The following is a 20,221-nucleotide window of genomic DNA, read 5'->3' on the forward strand; positions in this document are numbered from 1 at the left end:
TTTTGTTCTGCTATTTGTACCAAAATTTGCGAATTTTTTGCTTTTATTTTGTTGTTTTTTTTTCACAGCGTTCACCGTGCGGGATAATTTACATTATAGCTTTATAGTACACGTCATTATGGATGTGGTAATACCTAGTATGTATATTATTTGGTTTTTGATCTTTTTCGGTGATAATACGGCAGCTGCGGCGGAACTTCGGCTGTCCCACCGCCGATCTCCTGCTCTGCCGGCTGCAGTGCTGGAGATCGCTAGGACGTATGCATACGTCCCAGCACGCAAACATGGGTGCTGGGACGTATGCATACGTCCTATAGCGGGAAGGGATTAATGGAAGATGACCGAGGAGGACACCACTGTTAAAAGCAAATCATAAAAAGCAAGACTGGAATTTGCCAAAAATGCATATTGACATGCCACAAAGCTTCTAGGAGAATGTCCTTTGGACAGATGAGAAAACACTGGAGTTTTTTGGTTAGTCATATCAGCTCTATGTTCAGAGATGCACAAATGATGTATTTGGCACAGGGTATCTTGAATCAGTACAGGATATAATGAAATCTCAAGACTATCATGGCATTCTGGAGCGACGTACTGCACAGTGTCAGGAAGTTTGGTCTCAGTCAACGGACATGGGTCCTCCACCGGTATAATGACACAAAACACACAGCTAAGATATACCTAAGATACACCCAGATCTCAATCCTATTGAACATCTGTGAAATAAGCTGAAACATGCAGCCTGGAGAAGACAACTTCACACCAGAGACAGCTGGAGATGTATCTTATGAGGAGTGGGTCAAGATACCTGTAGACGTGCAGAATTCTCATTGAGAGTTACAGAAATAGCTGGATACCGTGTTTCCCCGAAAATAGTACCTACCCCGAAAATAGGCCTTAGCCGGATTATCGGGGTGGGCTGCAATATAAGCCCTACCCCGATAATAAGACCTAGACCAGTGGTCTCCAACCTGCGGACCTCCAGATGTTGCAAATGTTTGCAACATCTGGAGGTCCGCAGGTTGAAGACCACTGACCTAGACAATGCCCGGGCTGCAAATATTAAAAAGCAATCTTCAACTTACCTTCGTCCTCCTTTCCCCCGTTGCTAAGGAACCGGCCTCGCTGTCCTCCGCTGTTCTCGCTCGCCGGCCGGCTTCTTACATGACAGTCGGCTTGGCCTATCATCGGCCAAGGCGGGACATCGCTGCGGCCGGTGATAGGCTGAAGGCTCTGAGACGTCACAATACCAGGAAGCAGCAAGAACAGTGGAGGGACCATGAGGCCGGTGCCTTAGCAACGGGGGAACGGAGGACGAAGGTAAGTTAAAGATTGCTTTTTAATATTTGCAGCCCGGGCACAGGAATACAAAGTACAGAGCAGCGGCTGATAATTATTTGGCAGGGGGGGAGAGAAGCTGCGCTCGCGGGTGACAAATGATCAGTACCCCGATGTGGGGATTGTGGGGTGCAGCGCTGTGCTGATAAACCGGCAGGGGGGGTTAGGGATGTTGGGGGGCATTTGCACCCCCCCCCTAATATCATCATGTGATACGCGCAGCTCGCGCATATCACATGATGATAATGGGGGGGGGGGGGGGTAAATACCGTGGAACCGCCATGTTGTTCAATGTGCATACTATAGATAAATAAGCCCTACCCTGAAAATTAGCCCTAGTGTGTTTTTTGGGGCTAAAATTTATATAAGACCCGGTCCTATTTTCGGAGAAACACGGTAGCAGTGACTGCTTAACCCCTTAAGGACCAGGGGGTTTTCCGTTTTTACACTTTGTTTTTTTTCTCCTTACCTTTAAAAAATCATAACCGTTTCAATTTTGCACCTAAAAATCCATATGATGGCTTATTTTTTGCGTCACCAATTCTACTTTGTAATAACATCAGTCATTTTACCCAAAAATCTACGGCGAAACGGAGAAAAAAATTATTGTGAGACAAAATTGAAAAAAAATGTTTGTGACTTTTGGGGGCTTCTGTTTCTACGCAGTAAATTTTTTGGTAAAAAATGACACCTTATCTTTATTCTGTAGGCCCATACGATTAAAATGATCCCCTACTTATATAGGTTTGATTTTGTCGTACTTCTGAACAAAAGGAAAGTTTATACGTTTAAAATTGTAATTTTCTGACCCCTATAACTTTTTTATTTTACCGCATATGGGTCGGTATGAGGGCTCATTTTTTGCGCCGTGATCTGAAGTTTTTAGCAGTACCATTTTTGTATTGATCGGACTTGTTGATCACTTTTTATTCATTTTTTCATTATATAAAAAGTGACCAAAAATACACTATTTTGGACTGTGGAATTTTTTTGCGCGTACGCCATTGACCGTGCGGTTTAATTAAGGATATATTTTTATAATTCGGACATTTCCGCACGCGGGGATACCACATATGTTCATTTTTATTTACACTGGTTTTTTTTTAAATAGGAAAAGTGGGGTGATTCAAACTTTTAATAGGGAAGGGGTTAAATGATCTTTATTCACTTTTTTTCCCCACTTTTTTTTTGCTGTGTTATAGCTCCCATAGGGACCTATAACACTGCACACACTGATCTTTTACATTGATCACTGGTTTCTCATAGGAAACCAGTGATCGATGATTCTGCTGCTTGACTGCTCATGCCTGGATCTCAGGCACTGAGCAGTCATTCGGCGATCGGACACCAGGAGGCAAGGTAGGAGACCCTCCTCCTGTCCTACAGCTGTTCGGGAAGCCGCGATTTCGCCGATCCCGAACAGCTCCCTGAGCTAACCGGCATGGTTTCACTTTCACTTTAGACGCAGCGTTCAACTTTGAACGCCGCGTCTAAAGGGTTAATAGCGTGTGGCACCACGATCACTGCCGCGTGCTATAAGCCACGGGACGTTAGAGGCCGGGCCCGACCGGCTATGACGTAGGGCCACATCGTGGCCCCGCACTATAGAAAGGGGAAGGACTCAGGACCTATCGGTACGTCCTTGGTCCTTAAGGGGTTAAAAAGGTTGTGCAACAAAATATTAACCTCAGGTACCATCAATTTTGTCAAGGACAGTTTTATTATTTTGTTTTTTAATATGATTCTGTTGAACCACAATTCCAAAGCAATGTCTGATTTTCATCAGTTAATATACAATACATTTTTATTCATTATTACTTTTGTCAGCTTCAAGTTAGTTCAGGGAGCACTGTGGATTTTTCTGCCTTTAACAGACATGTATGGATAATTTTGTACCCAGCTGTATCTTTTAAAGAATATGTTAAAAAGTTAATGTATGTTGCACAAATGTTCTCACTTTATACACTGCTATAAAAAAATAAAGGGAACAGAAAGATAACACATCCTAGATATGAATGAACTAATCGTGTGAAACACTTTCATCTTTACATAGTTGAATGTGCTGACTACACAATCACCCAAAAATTATCAATGGAAATCAAATTTATCAACCCATGGAGGTCTGGATATGGAGTCACACTCAAAATCAAAGTGGAAAACAACACTACAGGCTGATCCAACTTTGATGTAATGTCCTTAAAACAAGTCAAAGTGAGGCTCAGTAGTGTGTGTGGCCTCCATGTGCCCGTATGACCTCCCTACAATGCCTGGGCATGCTCCTGATGAGGTGGTGGATGGTCTCCTGAGAGATGTCCTTCCAGACCTGGACTAAAGCATCCGCCAACTCCTGGACAGTCTGTGGTGCAACGTGGCGTTGGTGGGTGGAGCGAGACATGATGTCCTAGATGTGCTCAATCGGATTCAGGTCTGGGGAACAGGCGGGCCAGTCCATAGCATCAATACCTACCTCTTGCAGGAACTGCTGACACACTCCAGCCACATGAGGTCTAGCATTGTCTTGCATTAGGAGGAACCCAGGGCCAACCGCACCAGCATATGGTCTTACAAGGGGTTTGAGGATCTCATCTCAGTACCTAATGGCAGTCAGGCTACCTCTGGCAAGCACATGGAAGGCTGTGCGGCCCCCCCAAAAATGCCACCTTACACCATTACTGACCCACCACCAAAGCGGTCATGCTGGAGGATGTTGCAGGCAGCAGAACGTTCTCCACGGCGTGTTCCCCTTATTTTTTTTGAGCAGTGTACATACACACGATATGTGATGGTGATGTAAAGTTGATTCTTCTATACTTTTTGATTTTTAATTCCTTCTCTATTATAGAGTAGAAGTGGGAGTCAAATTATGCCATGCTACAACTTCCTCATAGATGTACCAAAGAAGGATAATGTTTACCTCCAGAATATAGGAAAGCATTCACTGTGTAAGCATGACTTATATACTGTACTATTTTATCCTTCTCTGTTCTTATTTCTAACATTCATAGCAACAGTGTAGTGCCAGACCTGTCTGTCATATGATAGATACCACTGGTTTTGGATAGATTCTATTGACTTCATAGCTCAGCTATTGTATTCATATTTGGGGAGATTTATCAAAACCTGTGCAGAGGAAGAGTGGTGTAGTTGCCCATAGCAACCAATCACATTGCTTCTTTCATTTTCCACAGGCCTCTTTAGAGGCCTGTGGAAAATGAAAGAAACAATGTGATTGGTTGCTATGGGCAACTGCACCACTCTTCCTCTGCACAGGTTTTGATAAATCTCCCCCATTATGGCTATGATGTGATTATAACGTTCTGCTAAAATGTGCTTGCAGTTTTATACAATTTGATAGAAATTTGCTCCAATATAATTAAGGAATAAGTACTGGTTATTATGGTTGTTTGCTCACCCGAGTCCATAGGTTTATAAGTAGACACATGTTTACTGATTTTATATGTATGACTTATGTTATAGGTTGTCTGAACAAGCATGTCTGAAAAGTAGCCTATGTTCAGGGTATATGTCAGCATACTGGCAGAAATTACATGCTAATGTATACCTCAGTTTACTCACACCAAGTCCATTGAGTTCAACCCTTGCTTTTGAGTCCTGCAAAAAAAAAAAAAATTAGCTCGGAAATAAGCTGAATGTCTTGGCGACTATACCACTGAGCAATGGATCTGGCATGGATACTCTGACATACTAGTCTTAAAAAGGTATATAGGATCCAACAGGCACAACACGGTAACAGATGCCTAATCAACTACTCCAAAAATAGCTTTTGTAGGACACAGATGCAAGAGATGACAGCCTTTTCACACCAGAAGAAGCTGTCACCTCTTCACATCCCCCGCTCCGCTGTCTTGTCTCTTATGTATGACTTGAAATCAAGAAATACTGAATATTTTTTTATTGACGAGTGCTCCGCCCTTTACTTCACTTTGTTCACACATGGGCATACTGTTCCGCCAGTATCACCCGATGTAGGCTACTTTTCAGGTGTAAAGGTAGCCTTACATATACATGCTTATATAGGGTGATCAAATGCATCTTATGCCCTATATTAGGGGGAAAACCTCACCTTTTGTTGTATTCCAAACTTAAAGGAGTACTGAAGCCTTTATACAACTTAAGTGTATGATTGTGAGGGGGCGTCCAAATGCTGGGACCCCTCCCGACCTCGTGTACAGGGCTCCGGCTCTGACGCACTTCTCTGCATGCAGGAGGCGTGTCGGCCCCTCCATGTATCTCTATGGGGTTGGTGGAGATGCAGTGTTCGTGCACAGGGCTGCCATCAGGGGGGGTGCAACCCATACTACTGTAAGGGGCCCGAAGCTTCAGGGGAGCCCTGCCGGCCCTGTCAATTTTTTATTTGTTTGCTTGTCAGTGAGTGACTGTTTCTGTTACTCACTGACCTCTGGGGGCCCGCCACTGTACACTGCTCTCTGACTGATTGACTGACTACATACAGTCAGCCAATCGGTCAGAATGCCTCTGTAAATCTGCAGTGGCCGACAGGAGGTCACCCACCCTCCTGCCCTATCACCCGCCCACCCCCTGGTAAAAAAATAAAAATAAATAAAAAAGAGGAGTTCACACAGCGCTTCTTTCATCACTGCTCCTGCCCGGCTTCCTCCCGTTGCCGGCGCCGCTCTGAGTTGTATGCATGCGCGTATACAGTTCAGAGCAGGCCGTGACATCTGCCTCGATGCAGGCGCCAATGAAGTCACTCATTGGCGCCTGCCCTATGGAGAAGATAGGACACGGCCCGGCTGTTGAAGATCGCTGCATAGGACATGGTGTGTATCTTTTTTTGTTATTTTTTTTGTACGTGTGGGCAGGGTGTGTGTATGTATAGGAACCACACACATCATGGTACACCAGTGTTTACAAACCAGTGTGCCTCCAGCTGTTGCAAAACTACTACTCTCAGCATGCTCAGACAGCCTTTGGACATGCTGCTAGTTGTAGTTTTGCAACAGCTGGAGTCACACTGTTTGGGAAACACTGTATTACCCATGCTACTTTCTGAGAGTTTTATTCCACCACCTGCTGCCTACCTACCTGACTGTATTCCCACCTATGTATCTACCTGTCTTCCTGTCTACCAACCTTACTGTCTTCCTACCTGAGTGTATTCCCACCTACGTATCTACCTAACTGTCTTACTGTTTTCCTACCTTGCTATCTACCTGGCAACCTAGCTATCTGGCTATATCTCTACCTAACTACCTGACAACCTAACTGCATACCTACCTGGCAGTCTTTCTACCTACCTACCTGGCCAGCTACCTACCAAGCTACCCAGGGAAATATTTTGCATTGGGGCCCTGTGGTTTATGCCCCTGGGGAGCAATATGAAGGGGATAATATAGAAAGGGGAGTAATATCAGGGGTAATATAGAAAGAGGACCAATATGAGCAGCATTATATACAATGGGGAAGAAATGAGAGGGGATAATATACAATGGGGGCAATTATGAGGGGGATAATATACAATGGGGGCAAAATGAGGGGCATGGCATACAATGAAGGGCAATGTGAGGGGCATTAAATACTATGGGGGCAATGTAAGAGGCATAATATACTATGGGGCAATGTGAGGGGCATGATATATTATGGGGGTAATGTTTCTGGCATAATAACCTATTGAGGCAATGTTTGGGCCTGCTAATCTATAGGGATAATGTTTGGGCCTAATACTATACAGCTGCACAGAGGGATCTAACACTATATGTAGCAGTGTAATACATATAGGGGGTTTGTATAGAGTTGAGGACTTTGCTGTAGCGAGAAGCCTAACATGTTTGTCTGACAGATTCAGTGAAGACGAGTTGTGATCAGGAGAAATCTTCATGATGACCCAGGACAGATGGAGAAGAAAGAGAAAAGTGAACGACTCTGATCAGAGAAGACGCCCCTGTGAGTATGTAACTATAATGACTTATATGGTCTGCAGCACCTGTGTACAGCTCAAATCTACTTCTACATAGGGGTTATTGATCTTTTGTATAGTGGTTTTTATTCAATAACAATATAGGAGTATTAGTCAGTGGTCATGGTAGTGATCATGGTATGGCGGAATTGTATGTCCCTTGTATTGTGGTATTATTAGTGATACTGGTCTGCGTATAGTGGTTTTTCCTTACAGTATGGTGGTATTATTTAGTCACTGCAGAATTAATATGGAGTAGTGATATTATTATATGTTTCTAAGCCTGATACTAAGATAAAATCTAGCAAGTGCCACAGTAAGGAGGGGAGTAGACTACAAGCTGTGTAAGGAGCCCCAAAATTTCTGATGGATGCCCTGTTTGTGCATTCCTGCCTCTCCCATAGAGCTCAATGGAGGGGGCATTTCTGTCGACCTCTTAGTGAGGTCAACGACACAAGTATTGGCCGCACACCCGTGGCAGTGCCGGGTCCCTGTACGGGAGCGAGCCTTGGCTGATTTTGAAATGCAGCTTCTGTCTTATTCTCTTTTTCTGTCACAAATCTTCTCAATTAAGGGAAAGTGAACAGGGTTTTTATAGGCGCTGACATGTACTAATGTGCCTGGGATTTTCCAGTACTAGGGCCCTTACTTTCTTATTGCTTTCTATGGAAAGCACTGCTTTATTATTTTGCCACTAGATGGCACTGTGTTGTAATCAGTTTGTGCAGCACTGTATACAAATGCATGTGGCACTGTGATGTTACCTTTGGAATGCCAAACAGCAAAATTTGACTGGGACCAAATAGTTATGTAATATATATTAAAGTGATAGTACATCTTAAAGTGACAGTACATATCTGCTACCCAATGTTTACCCATTTTGGGACATCCAAGTAAGTTTTTCATATTTCATTTTGAATTTTTTTTTTAGGTTTAGAACTTGGACCTCAGCCTCATGGATTGACCAGAGCTGATGTATTGACTAGGATGAGAGAGCTTGTGAACTATGGCCTGGACTTTCTTGACCTTTTTAATCAAGGTGATAAATTGTGTAATAAATTTAGGCCAACACACTATTGCGTGGCCCTAAAAATACACCTTAAGGGTCTAGTGACACGTACAGGATCCTGCGCATATTTGATGTGCAGGATTTGAAGCTGTGTTCAGTAATTTAGTTTACATTGAAATCTGCAGCGTGAAATCCTGCACACCAAATATGCGCTGGATACTGTATATGTAAATAAACCCTAAGGGACACCAGAATTTTTTTAAAGCAGTTTTTTAAATGATTTTCAAAAATAGTGGGGGGTATTTACTAACTACTGGTTCATCTATCTGTAGACTCTCTAGTCTCAGTTTGCACCATCTATTGATTGACTTATGTTAGTACAGAACCATATGCTAAATGCTTTGTGCATTTTTGGCATTTAATGTTGCATTTAGGCCACACCTCCTTTTCAACAAATCCACTCCTCTTTCGTGATAAGTGAAAAAGTGTCTAAAATACAAAATAGATGTGATGCAAGTCATGTAAACAGAATTTCATCCTCCACCCCCCCCCCCTCCTGCCGAATTGTTGGACGAGGGAGAGAAAATCTGACAGAGCAGTAGAGTAAAGTGAAAGTGCGAGAGAGCAGGAAAGAAGGCTGCTCTTCAGTGCCCAGTGCTTGTGCCAGACAAACTGACAGAACAGGACATAGACCAGACAAACTAACTGAGCATACATGACCCACACTTCTCAGGAGCGCTGTGGGACAAAACGAAGGTCAACAACATTCATAACAAGGCAGGCACGTGTAGATATACAGGTAGGGGAATACCTTTTAGACAAGGCAATAGAAAAATTGAAATTATTGGCTAATACTATTCTCTCAGCAAGCACTATATAATTACATATATTACAATTGGTGGGACAACCACTTTAATTCATTGATACATTGTTTGTTTATAATTATAATATATTTGTTTTTGTCATTTTGATTTCTAAAGGGAAGGAGTTTCCAAGTTTTGATACTGATCAATATAGAGTTTTGTCCAGAGTGGATTATCCACGAGATTCTGCTGGGGAAATTTCTGCTTTCATACACAGTGGGCTGCAGGTATGGTTCTTTATTTGTGTAAAAATTTAAAGCATTACTGACATTTAAAACAACTTATGTCATGTTGACTATACATGTCAAAAGTTGAGATTGCATTCGCTCTCACTCCTGAGACCAGCTGTGATTGCGAACAGTAGCCAGGTAAAGTTTGTGGCAACCCTTGTCTCGCTCCTTGGCTGTAAATGAAAGGCAAAATTTTCTCGGCATAAGTCCATGCAAAAAGGTTGCATTTGTGCATGACACCTTAAGGGTAGGAAGCAAATAGTAAAAAAAGGTTCCCTCTGTTTGCGCTAAAACCTCAATAAGGATTTCACAGATTCAGAAAGATAGTAAAAAACATATAGTTTATTCACCAATGACGCGTTTCGGGTTGGAGCACCCTTCTTCAGATTGGTATAACAATGAACAGCCATACAGTGTATTCATAGGCAAATAAAACTGCCAAAAGGCAGCTAAAATGGAGGAGGGGTTGAGGTAAAAGGTCACAGAAGTACACAATACAGGACAGGTGGAAACATAATTACATAAACACAAGAAAAGTATAAACGCCAATACATTAAACTGTATATAAAGTCAATTACGGCCGTAAATGTTGGCACCTAAAATTTTTTAAGAAAATGAAGTATTTCTCACAGAAAAGGATTGCAGTAACACATGTTTTGCTATACACATGTTTATTCCCTTTGTGTGTATTGGAACTAAAGCAAAAAAGGGAGGAAAAAAAGCAAATTGGACATAATGTCACACCAAAAATGGTCTGGACAATATTATTGGCACCCTTTCAAAAATGTGGAAAAATAAGATTGTTTCAAGCATGTGATGCTCCTTTAAACTCCCCTGGGGCAACTAACAGGTGTGGGCAATTTAAAAATCACACCTAAATCAGATAAAAAGGAGAGAAGTTCACTTAATATTTGCATTGTGTGTCTGTGTGTGCCACACTAAGCATGGACAACAGGAAGAGGAGAAGAGAACTGTCTGAAGACTTGAGAACCAAAATTCTCAATATCAACAATCTCAAGCTTACAAGTCCATCTCCAGAGATTTAGATTTGCATTTGTCCACAGTGCGCAACATTATCAAGAAGTTTGCAACCCATGGCACTGTAGCTAATCCCCCTGGGCATGGACGGAAGAGAAAAATTGATAAAAGGTCCAAAGCGGATGGTGGATAAGCAGCCCCAAACAAGTTCCAAAGATGTTCAAGCTGTCCTGCAGGCTCAGGGAGCATCAGTGTCGGCGCAAACTATCCATTGACATTTAAATGAAATGAAACGCTATGGCAGGAGACCCAGGAGGACCCCACCGCTGACACAGAGACATAAAAAAGAAAGGCTACATTTTGCCAAAATGAACTTAAGTAAGCCAAAATCCTTCTGGGAAAACGTCTTGTGGACAGATGAGACCAAGATGGAGCTTTTTGGTTAAGCACATAATTCTACTGTTTACCGAAAACAGAATGAGGCCTACAAAGAAAAGAACACAGTACTTACAGTGAAATATGGTGGAGGTTCAATGATGTTTTGGGTTGTTTTACTGCTTTGAATGTGTGCAAGACATCATGAAATCTGGGGATTACCAACAGATTTTGGGTTGCACTGTACAGCCCAGTGTCAGAAAGCTGGGTTTGCGTCTGAGATCTTGGGTTTTCCAGCAGGACAATGACCCCAAACATAGATCAAAAAGCACCCAGAAATGGATGTCAACAAAGCGCTGGAGAGTTCTGAAGTGGACAGCAATGAGTCCAGATCTAAATCCCTTTGAACACCTGTGGCGAAATCTAAAAATCCCTGTTGGGAAAAGACGCACTTCCAATAAGAGAGACCTGGAGCAGTTTGCATAGGAAGAGTGGTCCAACCTTCTGGCTGAGAGGTGTAAGAAACTTATTGATGGTTATAGGAAGCGACTGATTTCAGTTATTTTTTCTAAAGTGTGTGCAACCAAATATTAAGTTAACGGTACCAATAATTTTGTCCAGCCCATTTTTGGAGTTTGGTGTGACATTATGTCCAATTAGATTTTTTTCCTTGGTTTAGTTCCAATACACACAAAGGGAATAAACATGTGGATAGAAAATCATGTGTTACTGCAATCCTTTTCTTTGAGAAATACTTCATTTTCTTGAAAAATTTCAGGGGCGCCAACATGACTGTATGCTATGAGTTCATATTGGTCTGTAACAGAATATCAAATAGAGGACTTGCGATCCATAAATCCGAGTGTGTGATGGCACTGAGGCTTGCAGCGCACAGATGATGCACCAGAAGATGCGTGGTCAGTCTATGTTTACTTGCCGAGCGGAGCTTGAACAAAGAGCCGTGAAAGAGGCAGCCGTGCAATAGACATAAACTGTGAAGAAAAAAGAACTGTAAGTAACATACCTCCGTAGGAATAATATAAGGATCGAGATCAGGAGAAGCGCTTCTGTGATGCGCAGTGTATGACAGCATTCGGATAGTGAGCCATCAAGGAAAAAGAACATAAACCACATACTGCTACATCTAACAGTGCCACTATTATTCATCCACCTGACTTTCCCTTGCCTATCCCCACTAACTTGTGACCCAAATCCAATTTTAACTCTATTCAATACAAAGGTAATCTTGATACATTTTCCATATTAGTATTAACAGACCTCAAACAAATGACCAAGTCCCCCAGTCACCCCCATTGCAATAACCTCACGTCCAATGAGAGACAGGCATTGAAATCTCTATCCAAAAATAATTCAATCATAATACATCCAGCAGACAAAGGTGGAGGCATTGTTATCATGAACAGAACAGATTACATCACTGAAACAGAAAGCTACTCTCAGACAACACCTTCTACAAATCAATAATTTTCTATCTCTCGACCCTAGCATGCCTCCAGCCCCCAAAAAACCTTTGTTCTTGATGCTATTACGTTTATTCTCAAACATAATTATTTTGAGTTCAATCAAGTTATCTTTGAGCAACATAGGGGCACCGCAATGGGGAACCGTTTTGCCCCCAGCTTTGCAAACCTTTTTGTGGGACTTTTTGAATAAAATATAATTTATAAACATCCATTATTGCCTTTTTTATAAACGTTACATAGACGATATTTTTATCATATGGAAAGGCTCACCTGCTGAGTTTGAGACCTTTTTAGCAGCACTTAACCATAAGAATTGGGGTCTGAATTTCACTCAAACCGTCTTTCAAAACAATGCAGAATTTTTAGAAGTAGACATAACCCACACTGCGGATAGACAGATAATCACTAAAACTTTTTTTAAACAAGTAGACAATAATAGCTACTTACATTTTAACAGTAATCATTATAGCAAATGGCTTTTAAACATCCCCTACGGCAATTTAAAAGGATACGGCGCAACTGTACCACCACTGAGGATTTTAACCACCAAAGGTAATTGCAAAAAGGTTCTAGGCGAAAAAATACCCCAAAACCCTTATCGATGCATTCACCAAATGAGCCAGTACATTCACACAAGACGAGTGTCTTTTACCTAAGAACCAACAAAATTATGATACAGACTGGCAGTGCAATTTTATCACCACATACTCCAAAGACCACTGCAAAATCAAAAAAGTTTTGGAGAAGTACTGGCCTATTTTATTGCAAGATAACCTTTTACACACCATTTTACCAGATAAACCTCATGTCGCAAGTCCTCTATTTGATATTCCAATATGAACTCATAGCATATATACAGTTTAATGTATTTACGTTTATACTTGTCTTGTGTTTATGTAATTATGTTTCCCCCTGTCCTGGATTATCTATGTCACTTCTGTGACCTTTTACCTCAACCCCTCCTCCATTTTAAATGCCTTTTGGTGGTTTTATTTGCCTATAAATACACTGTATGTCTGTTCATTGTTTTATTAATCTGAAGAAGGTTGCTCCAACCTGAAATGCATCATTGTTGAATAAACTATATGTTTTCTACTATTTTCCTGAATCTGTGAAATCCTTATTGAGGTTTTAGCACCTACAGAGGGAATCTTTTATACTATTTGCTGCTTATATTCTCGGAGGGATCGCCATCTGTCTGCCTATCCCTACGGCCAAGCAACTCCTCCGGACTTCATTACAACTACTTACCCATGGAGTTTGGGTTACATGCGCATTAGTATTGCGCTCCAGGTGAGCATAATACGTTTTTTTACACTTCCTATGAGTCCCTTGCACCTTAAGGGTAGGGTCACACATTCCGCATCCACAATGTATTTCATACTGCAGGAAATCCACTGCAGATTCTGCTATGAGGATCTGTCAACTAAGGAAGTAGGCCTTGACCCCATTGGCTGCCTAGTGCGTCACAGTCACTAGAGGCAAAGAGTTTGCTCTAGTGACAAACGTCAACGCACTGGGACCAGCCTCCAAACCTTACTGCACACATAGGGCAGCGGCCATTAACATCTGGGAGAGAGACATGTAGGTGCAGAGGATTTTAGGTGACAGGTGCCCATAGCAGAATCCACAGCGAATCCACAGCAAGTATGCACTTTTAGACTCATGCTTCTAGAGGCCCTTTCTATTCTGTGGGGGATGTACATTCACATAACTTTTCAGCATCATAAAAAATGTAAAAACTTCAGTGTGTGAATCTGAAGTCAAGATTGATTCTAATGATAATCTGTCAGATTTCTACCTGTTTGACAAAGATAATACAACTTGGTTAATCAAAGCATTTAACTGCATGGCTGAGACCGAGGTGGACTCTCAGGGGCATCCTCCGAGGAAAGTTCTTCATTATTTTCCTCAGAATCCTCACAGTTGTTTTCAAGCTGAACCCATTCTGCATTAATTTATGCAGTCACATTGGCCTAAACCAGATAAAAAAAATGCTATGTGGGGGTCTCTGTTTAAGACTTCTGGTAGTAGCAATCTCTTTAGAACATATTTCCTTCCTGAAATATTAGATGGATCACAGGTCCAATGCCTCCTAAAACCGCCTATTCCTACTCAGCTGCAGCCTGTAAAGCCTCTATATCAGCGGTTCCGGTTGCCAGGAATGAATTAGCCGTCTTACCCAGGACCTCCAGAACAAAGCTAAAGAACAGATCCTACAATCCTTACATGAAATAAGGGGATTGTGGAATTTTGATGCAGGCTGAATTCCAAGAGTTTAGCTCATAACATCTTATGCAGAAGGGCTCTCCCCACACTAAACCCAATACATTGGGTTATAGTGTGGGTGAACAGGAGACCAATGCGGGGGCTCTGACTCATATACATACCCGGTCCCTCTGAAGATCCTCTTCTTTCTGCGCTGAGTCAAATATACATGAGCACTCAGAAGGCACAAGCACTCGTGTGACCAGCGAACATGAGAATTCAAATCCAGCCCACGGGCCAGCCTCCAGTGCGCAATTCAGTGCAGAAAAAAGAGGATCTTTAGAGGGACCGGGCGCCGGACTGCAGGTATGTATATTAGTCAAAGACCCCGCATCAATCTCCTGTTCACCCGGTGTATTGGGTTTAGTGTAGGTGAACGGGTGACCGTTTTCTTTTAAAAATTATTTCTGTAATCATCCTTTCCAGCCTTATAGCCTCTTCAAGCCTCAGCTATCTCAGATATTGTAGTATAATGAAAACATGGCACATGGAACATGTCATGGAGGCATGTCAAAAGTTTTTATCATTTCAGGTCTCACTGCTGAGACCTCCACAATAATTTTTCATGTTTCATTCCCCAGCTCACACCAATCTTCTCTCCAACTTACTTCACCCCGCTCGTTCTAATGATCGGTATATGCCTCTGTGACAAGTTTTTGAAAGGTGTTACCTAAGATTAAAAGTTATCACCTATTCACGGAGTAGGAGATAACTAGCTTCTTAGTGGGTGATCAAAGAACAAAGGTCCTTTGTTTCCAAAAAATGGATCATCAGTACAGATACTTGGCCTCCACTTTATCCACTCTCTGTAGGACTTCTGAAGATTAATGAGTACAGTGCTCAACTATCTTTGAAAGTCCCATAGAGCTTGACTGTAACAGAGGACGAGTGTGCATGTTGCTTTACCGTTTACACCTGGGACAAGAGACTTCTATACTCATAAATAATAAGGGCCCCCCACCGATTGGCAAGTCATCTCCTATCCTGTGGACAGGTAATAACTTTTAGTCTTGGGATAACCCTTTTAATTCTCTGAAGTTCTTACTAAGCGATCTTGGTTTATGAAATCTACGGTACTTTTTCCATCTCTGTAGTACTTGGAACATGTGATCCCCTTCTTGTGGGTAAAAAACACTGGTAGCTGTGGTAAAAATGTAGGGATTGTAGGGTGGGATTATTTTCTATAATCGTAGTATATGTTATTGTATTGTAATATCTAATAAGTGAATTATTCACACTGCGCTTCTACATTAGGACAAGGATTATGTTCCTTTAAAGAATGAAGATCCTATTTTCACAACTCTTGATGGAGAAGATTTGCTCTACGAAGGAGACAAAGTGGTTTATCCAACATTCATTAATGAAGCGGCGTATTATGAAAAAAAAGTAGCGTTCACCCTGACAGAAAAAGTCAGATGGAAAGTCCCTGCTTTAAAACTGGGAACCTTAGCAGACTATCAAGGGTGTCCAAATTAGGTGCCATTGTGTTTCTGAAGTGCCAGCATTGCAATATGTATAGAATATCCAGATTTTCAATTCAAGCCAAAGATAATGATTAAATATTTTTTTGCCATATATGATATTTATTCTGTGTTATGCTATGCCAAACTATTGTTTCACAGGTATTTGACACTGAAATTTTCTCTATGCTTAATTTAGTTATAAATGTGTAGATTTACTCTTTTATGTCAGTGAGGGCTGTGTTCTCTCTGTTTCATGGTGCTAGTGACCTAAACTTTAATTTTTAGCTAAACGTATTTACAATGTATGATGCCTGTACATAAAAAACAACACCTTATGATGTACAAATGGCAACACATTGCATTTAAAACACATTTAGGGAGGAATGTACCAGATGTCCATGTGGACATGGACATCTGGTGCATACAAAGCGAAAGGAGACCTCAAGCAATACACAGCACAACCGGAGTATCTGCCCATCTGATGCAACGCAAAGTCAACTGTGAACAGTGCCTTAAAAAAGCAAGCAATGAAACCTAGCAACCATATGTACATAATAACACTTCCTGCAAGAGCGACAAAATAGCAGGTTAAAGTGCAATGCTTTTGGATCATCTGAATAAATCAATAGTGACACAGTAATTAATTATAAAAATTTAGATCATGTGTGATCATGTGTCTACCTACTTGTCATTGACACGTGATGTTTTTATGAGTTGATGATTTTTCTAGGCCTCAAGTCAAGTCTGCAGCCACAGTCAATTGTAAGTAAGCTACAGTCATAGCTTTGTCAGTCATCATTCAAGTCAAGTCAGTCCCTCTCAGCAACTGTCAAGTCAGGGTGGCCTGCAATAAATTGTCCAGTCCTACTACAAGTCACAGCAAGCCCTTAAGGTCTCTGAGTCCCTGGTCACCTCCGTGGGCCCTGGCTGAAGTGTATAGACTTTACCATCTGTATAGACTTTACCAAACCTACCGCTATCCGTAACTTGGCGTCAGAGTCATTATTGCCCCCATGCCTAGCCCAGGATCTAGCGGTATACCTTCAGATGTTATTGAGAATAAACCACGCCCTGGCATCACGAATACAAGGGGTTAATGCCATCTGCCTCTACGGTAACAGCATCTGCCCTCATCACACCCCGTTACCACATCTCCAAAGTGTCTCAGGAGCTGTCTTTCAACTCAACAATGCCAGACCACATGTGTCTCAAGTTACTGTAAGCATTAGGCGTGGCCTAAATGTGCAACTATGGCCTGCAGTGTTTATGGACTTGTCTCTCATCGAGCACATCTGGGATGTCATTGGTCAGCAATTGCATAAGGAGTTGACAGCAGAGGATCTTGATGATTTGCATGCCCAAGTGCACTCACCGTGGCAGAACATTCCTCAGGCAACCATTGATAACCTCCTTTCATAGCATGCTAAGGCATGCAAATGCATGTATTTCTATGTGTGGTGCTCATACTCCATACTAAATAAATTGAGATATTTTGAATATTTTGTTTCCATTCTTTTATCATTTGCATATGATTAATATGTTTATTGATCTTGTAATTTCCATAATTGCACAATTTTTCCTGCTTGGTGTTGCAATTTTGCAATGTTGAGAAGTGTCTGCTATTTATACTCAGGACTGTATCTATAACAAAACAATTCGGTTCGATCCAAATATATTTGCAGTGAATCGCTATTAAAAAAGGCTATTTCCGGGCTACAGGGAGCCTCAATAGGGGTGTAGAACACTTTGCTTTGCCCTAACACACATTGGAAGTGTGCTGGGGTAGTGAAATAATACTGTTATTCAGTATGACATGCAGATTACAGGCATTGCCTTTAGAATCACAATAACAGAGTCTGGATGTGGCATCAGGGTCAGGAGACCATATGCTTCCTGTGATGATCTCAATTGGCAGACTATGAAACGACTTCTAGACTCTCCCTGCCTGCAGACTCTCCCTGGCTTGAGGTCAATGGATTTCCCCTGTGCTGATCTGTATTGTCAGTAACGGTATTTAGTGCGTACACATAGTCTCTGCTTTCTCAGAAAATGCCCATCTTCGGCAATGGCTGCCAAATATATAGGGCTGTGACATCACAGGGCTGGCTGGCTGCTGATAGGCTGCATGCCGCCATGTGATTCAGGGTGATCCTGCCTACCCGCTTTCCCGCCTTCCCAGACTTCATTGCCCCAAGTCCTCATACGTGTAGCTGCCATTTTAGCCCCCCTGCCCGCACAAAGTGTAGTGAATGAAGCTATTCGTTACCACGAAGCGTGAGGAAATTCGGATTCATTCAGAATCAAATTTTTCATGAAATTAGGAACGAATTCGACTTCATCAGCTTCGATTCGCCCATCTCTAGTTATGCTGAATTCAATTAAAGAGTTATAAAGGGGCCTGGATGCTATTCTATAGTGCAATAGTTTTAAAAATTATGGTTACTAGATTACTGGAGATGGGTCATTAACCTGTTGGGGACCTGGTACTTAAGGACGAAGGGCGTATCCAAACGCCCGTGGGAATTTCGGTCCCCGCCGCGCGCCGGGCTGGGACCGGACCGGAGTGACTGCTGATATCTATCAGCAGGCACCCCGTACAAATGCCCAGGGGGGTCATTAGACCCCCCATGTCGGCGATCGGAGCAAATCGCAAGTGAATTCACACTTGCGATTTGCACCGATTCCGGGTCATTACGGGTCTATAGTGACCCGGTGACCCGGAATATAAGGGGGATCGCGGTTGTCTAAGACACCCACGATCCCCCTTAAGCGATAGGAGTGAGGTGGCAGGGGTGCCACCCCTCCTATCCCTGCTATTGGTGGTCTGGACGCGACCACCAATAGCAGATCGGGGGTGGGGGGGCTTTGCTTTCGTTTTCCCCGTCCTGCCCACCCACAATAGGCGGGCCAGAACGGGGAAAACGAAGAGGACCGGGCGCCGAAGTCCACTTACCCGTCCGGAGGCTGCAGAGCGACAGTGATCGGCAGGCGGCGACGGAGATCTGCGGGCGGCATGCGGCAGAAGAGGACGGCTCCCTGGATGTGACGGAAGCCGTTAAGTTGCCTAGGAACATCTAGAGGGCTACAGTCTGAGACCACTATAGTGGTCTCTAGACTGTAGCCCTCCAGATGTTGCAAAACTACAACTCCCAGCATGCCCAGACAGCTGTTTGCTGTGCGTGCATGCTGGGATTTGTAGTTTTGCAACAGCTGGGGGTCTACAGTTTAGAGACCACTGCACAGTGATCTCTATACTGCCCTCTAGATCTTGCAAAACTACAACTCCTAGCATGCCCACACAGCTGTTTGCTGTCTGGGCATGCTGGGAGTTGTAGTTTTGCAACATCTGGAGGGCCACAGTTTGGAGATCACTGTTCAGTGGTCTCTAAATTGTAGCACTCCAGATGTTGCAAAACTGCAAATCCCAGCATGCCCAAACAGCAAACAGCTGTCTCGGCATGCTGGGAGTTGTAGTTGCGTACCTCCAGCTGTTGCATAACTACATCTCCCAGCATGCCCTTCTGTGATCAGTACATGTTGGGAATTGTAGTTTTGCAACAGCTGGAGGCACACTGGTTGGAAAATACTGAGTTAGGTAACAGAACCTAACTGAAGGTTTTCCAACCAGTGTTACATAGTTAGTAGTACATAGTTAGTACGGTCGAAAAAAGACATACGTCCATCAAGTTCAACCAGGGAATTAAGGGGTAGGGGTGTGGCGCGATATTGGGGAAGGAATGGGATTTTATATTTCTTCATAAGCATTAATGTTATTTTGTTCCAGGAATGTATCTAATCCTGTTTTAAAGCTGTTAATTTTTCCTACTGTGACCAGTTCCTGAGGTAGACTGTTCCATAAATTCACAGTTCTCATGGTAAAGAAGGCGTGTCGCCCCTTGAGACTAAACTTTTTCTTCTCCAGACGGAGGGAGTGCCTCCAGCTGTTGCAAAACTACAACTCCCAGCATGTACTGACAGACTCAGCATGCTGGGAGTTGTAGTTTTGCAACAGCTGGAGGCACACTGGTTGGAAAATACTGAGTTAGGTAACAGAACCTAACTGAAGGTTTTCCAACCAGTGTGCCTCCAGCTGTTGCAAAACTACAACTCCCAGCATGTACTGACAGACTGAGCATGCTGGAAGTTGTAGTTTTGCAACAGCTGGAGGCACACTGGTTGGAAAATACTGAGTTAGGTAACAGAACCTACCAGTGTGCCTCCAGCTGTTGCAAAACTACAACTCCCAGCATGCACAGTCTGTCAGTACTGGGAGTT

At 42.7% G+C, this 20,221-nt stretch overlaps 1 protein-coding gene across 3 annotated transcripts in view; it reads left to right on the forward strand.

The window, feature by feature from the left end:
* The window catches only part of LOC130355918 (N-acyl-aromatic-L-amino acid amidohydrolase (carboxylate-forming)-like), a 35,706-nt gene extending 18,278 nt beyond the window's left edge, over positions 1 to 17,428 (forward strand). For all 3 annotated transcript variants that reach the window (XM_056556778.1, XM_056556779.1, XM_056556780.1), the window contains exons 5-8: positions 4,181 to 4,280; positions 8,208 to 8,315; positions 9,266 to 9,375; positions 15,738 to 17,428. In XM_056556778.1, the coding sequence (XP_056412753.1) occupies positions 4,181 to 4,280; positions 8,208 to 8,315; positions 9,266 to 9,375; positions 15,738 to 15,959 (540 nt within the window). In that variant the 3' untranslated portion in view covers positions 15,960 to 17,428. The remainder of the gene's footprint in view (positions 1 to 4,180; positions 4,281 to 8,207; positions 8,316 to 9,265; positions 9,376 to 15,737) is intronic.
* The last annotated feature ends 2,793 nt before the right edge of the window (positions 17,429 to 20,221 follow it).

This window comes from Hyla sarda, chromosome 2, assembly GCF_029499605.1.
Source record: "Hyla sarda isolate aHylSar1 chromosome 2, aHylSar1.hap1, whole genome shotgun sequence".
NCBI classification, from domain to species: Eukaryota; Metazoa; Chordata; class Amphibia; order Anura; family Hylidae; genus Hyla; species Hyla sarda.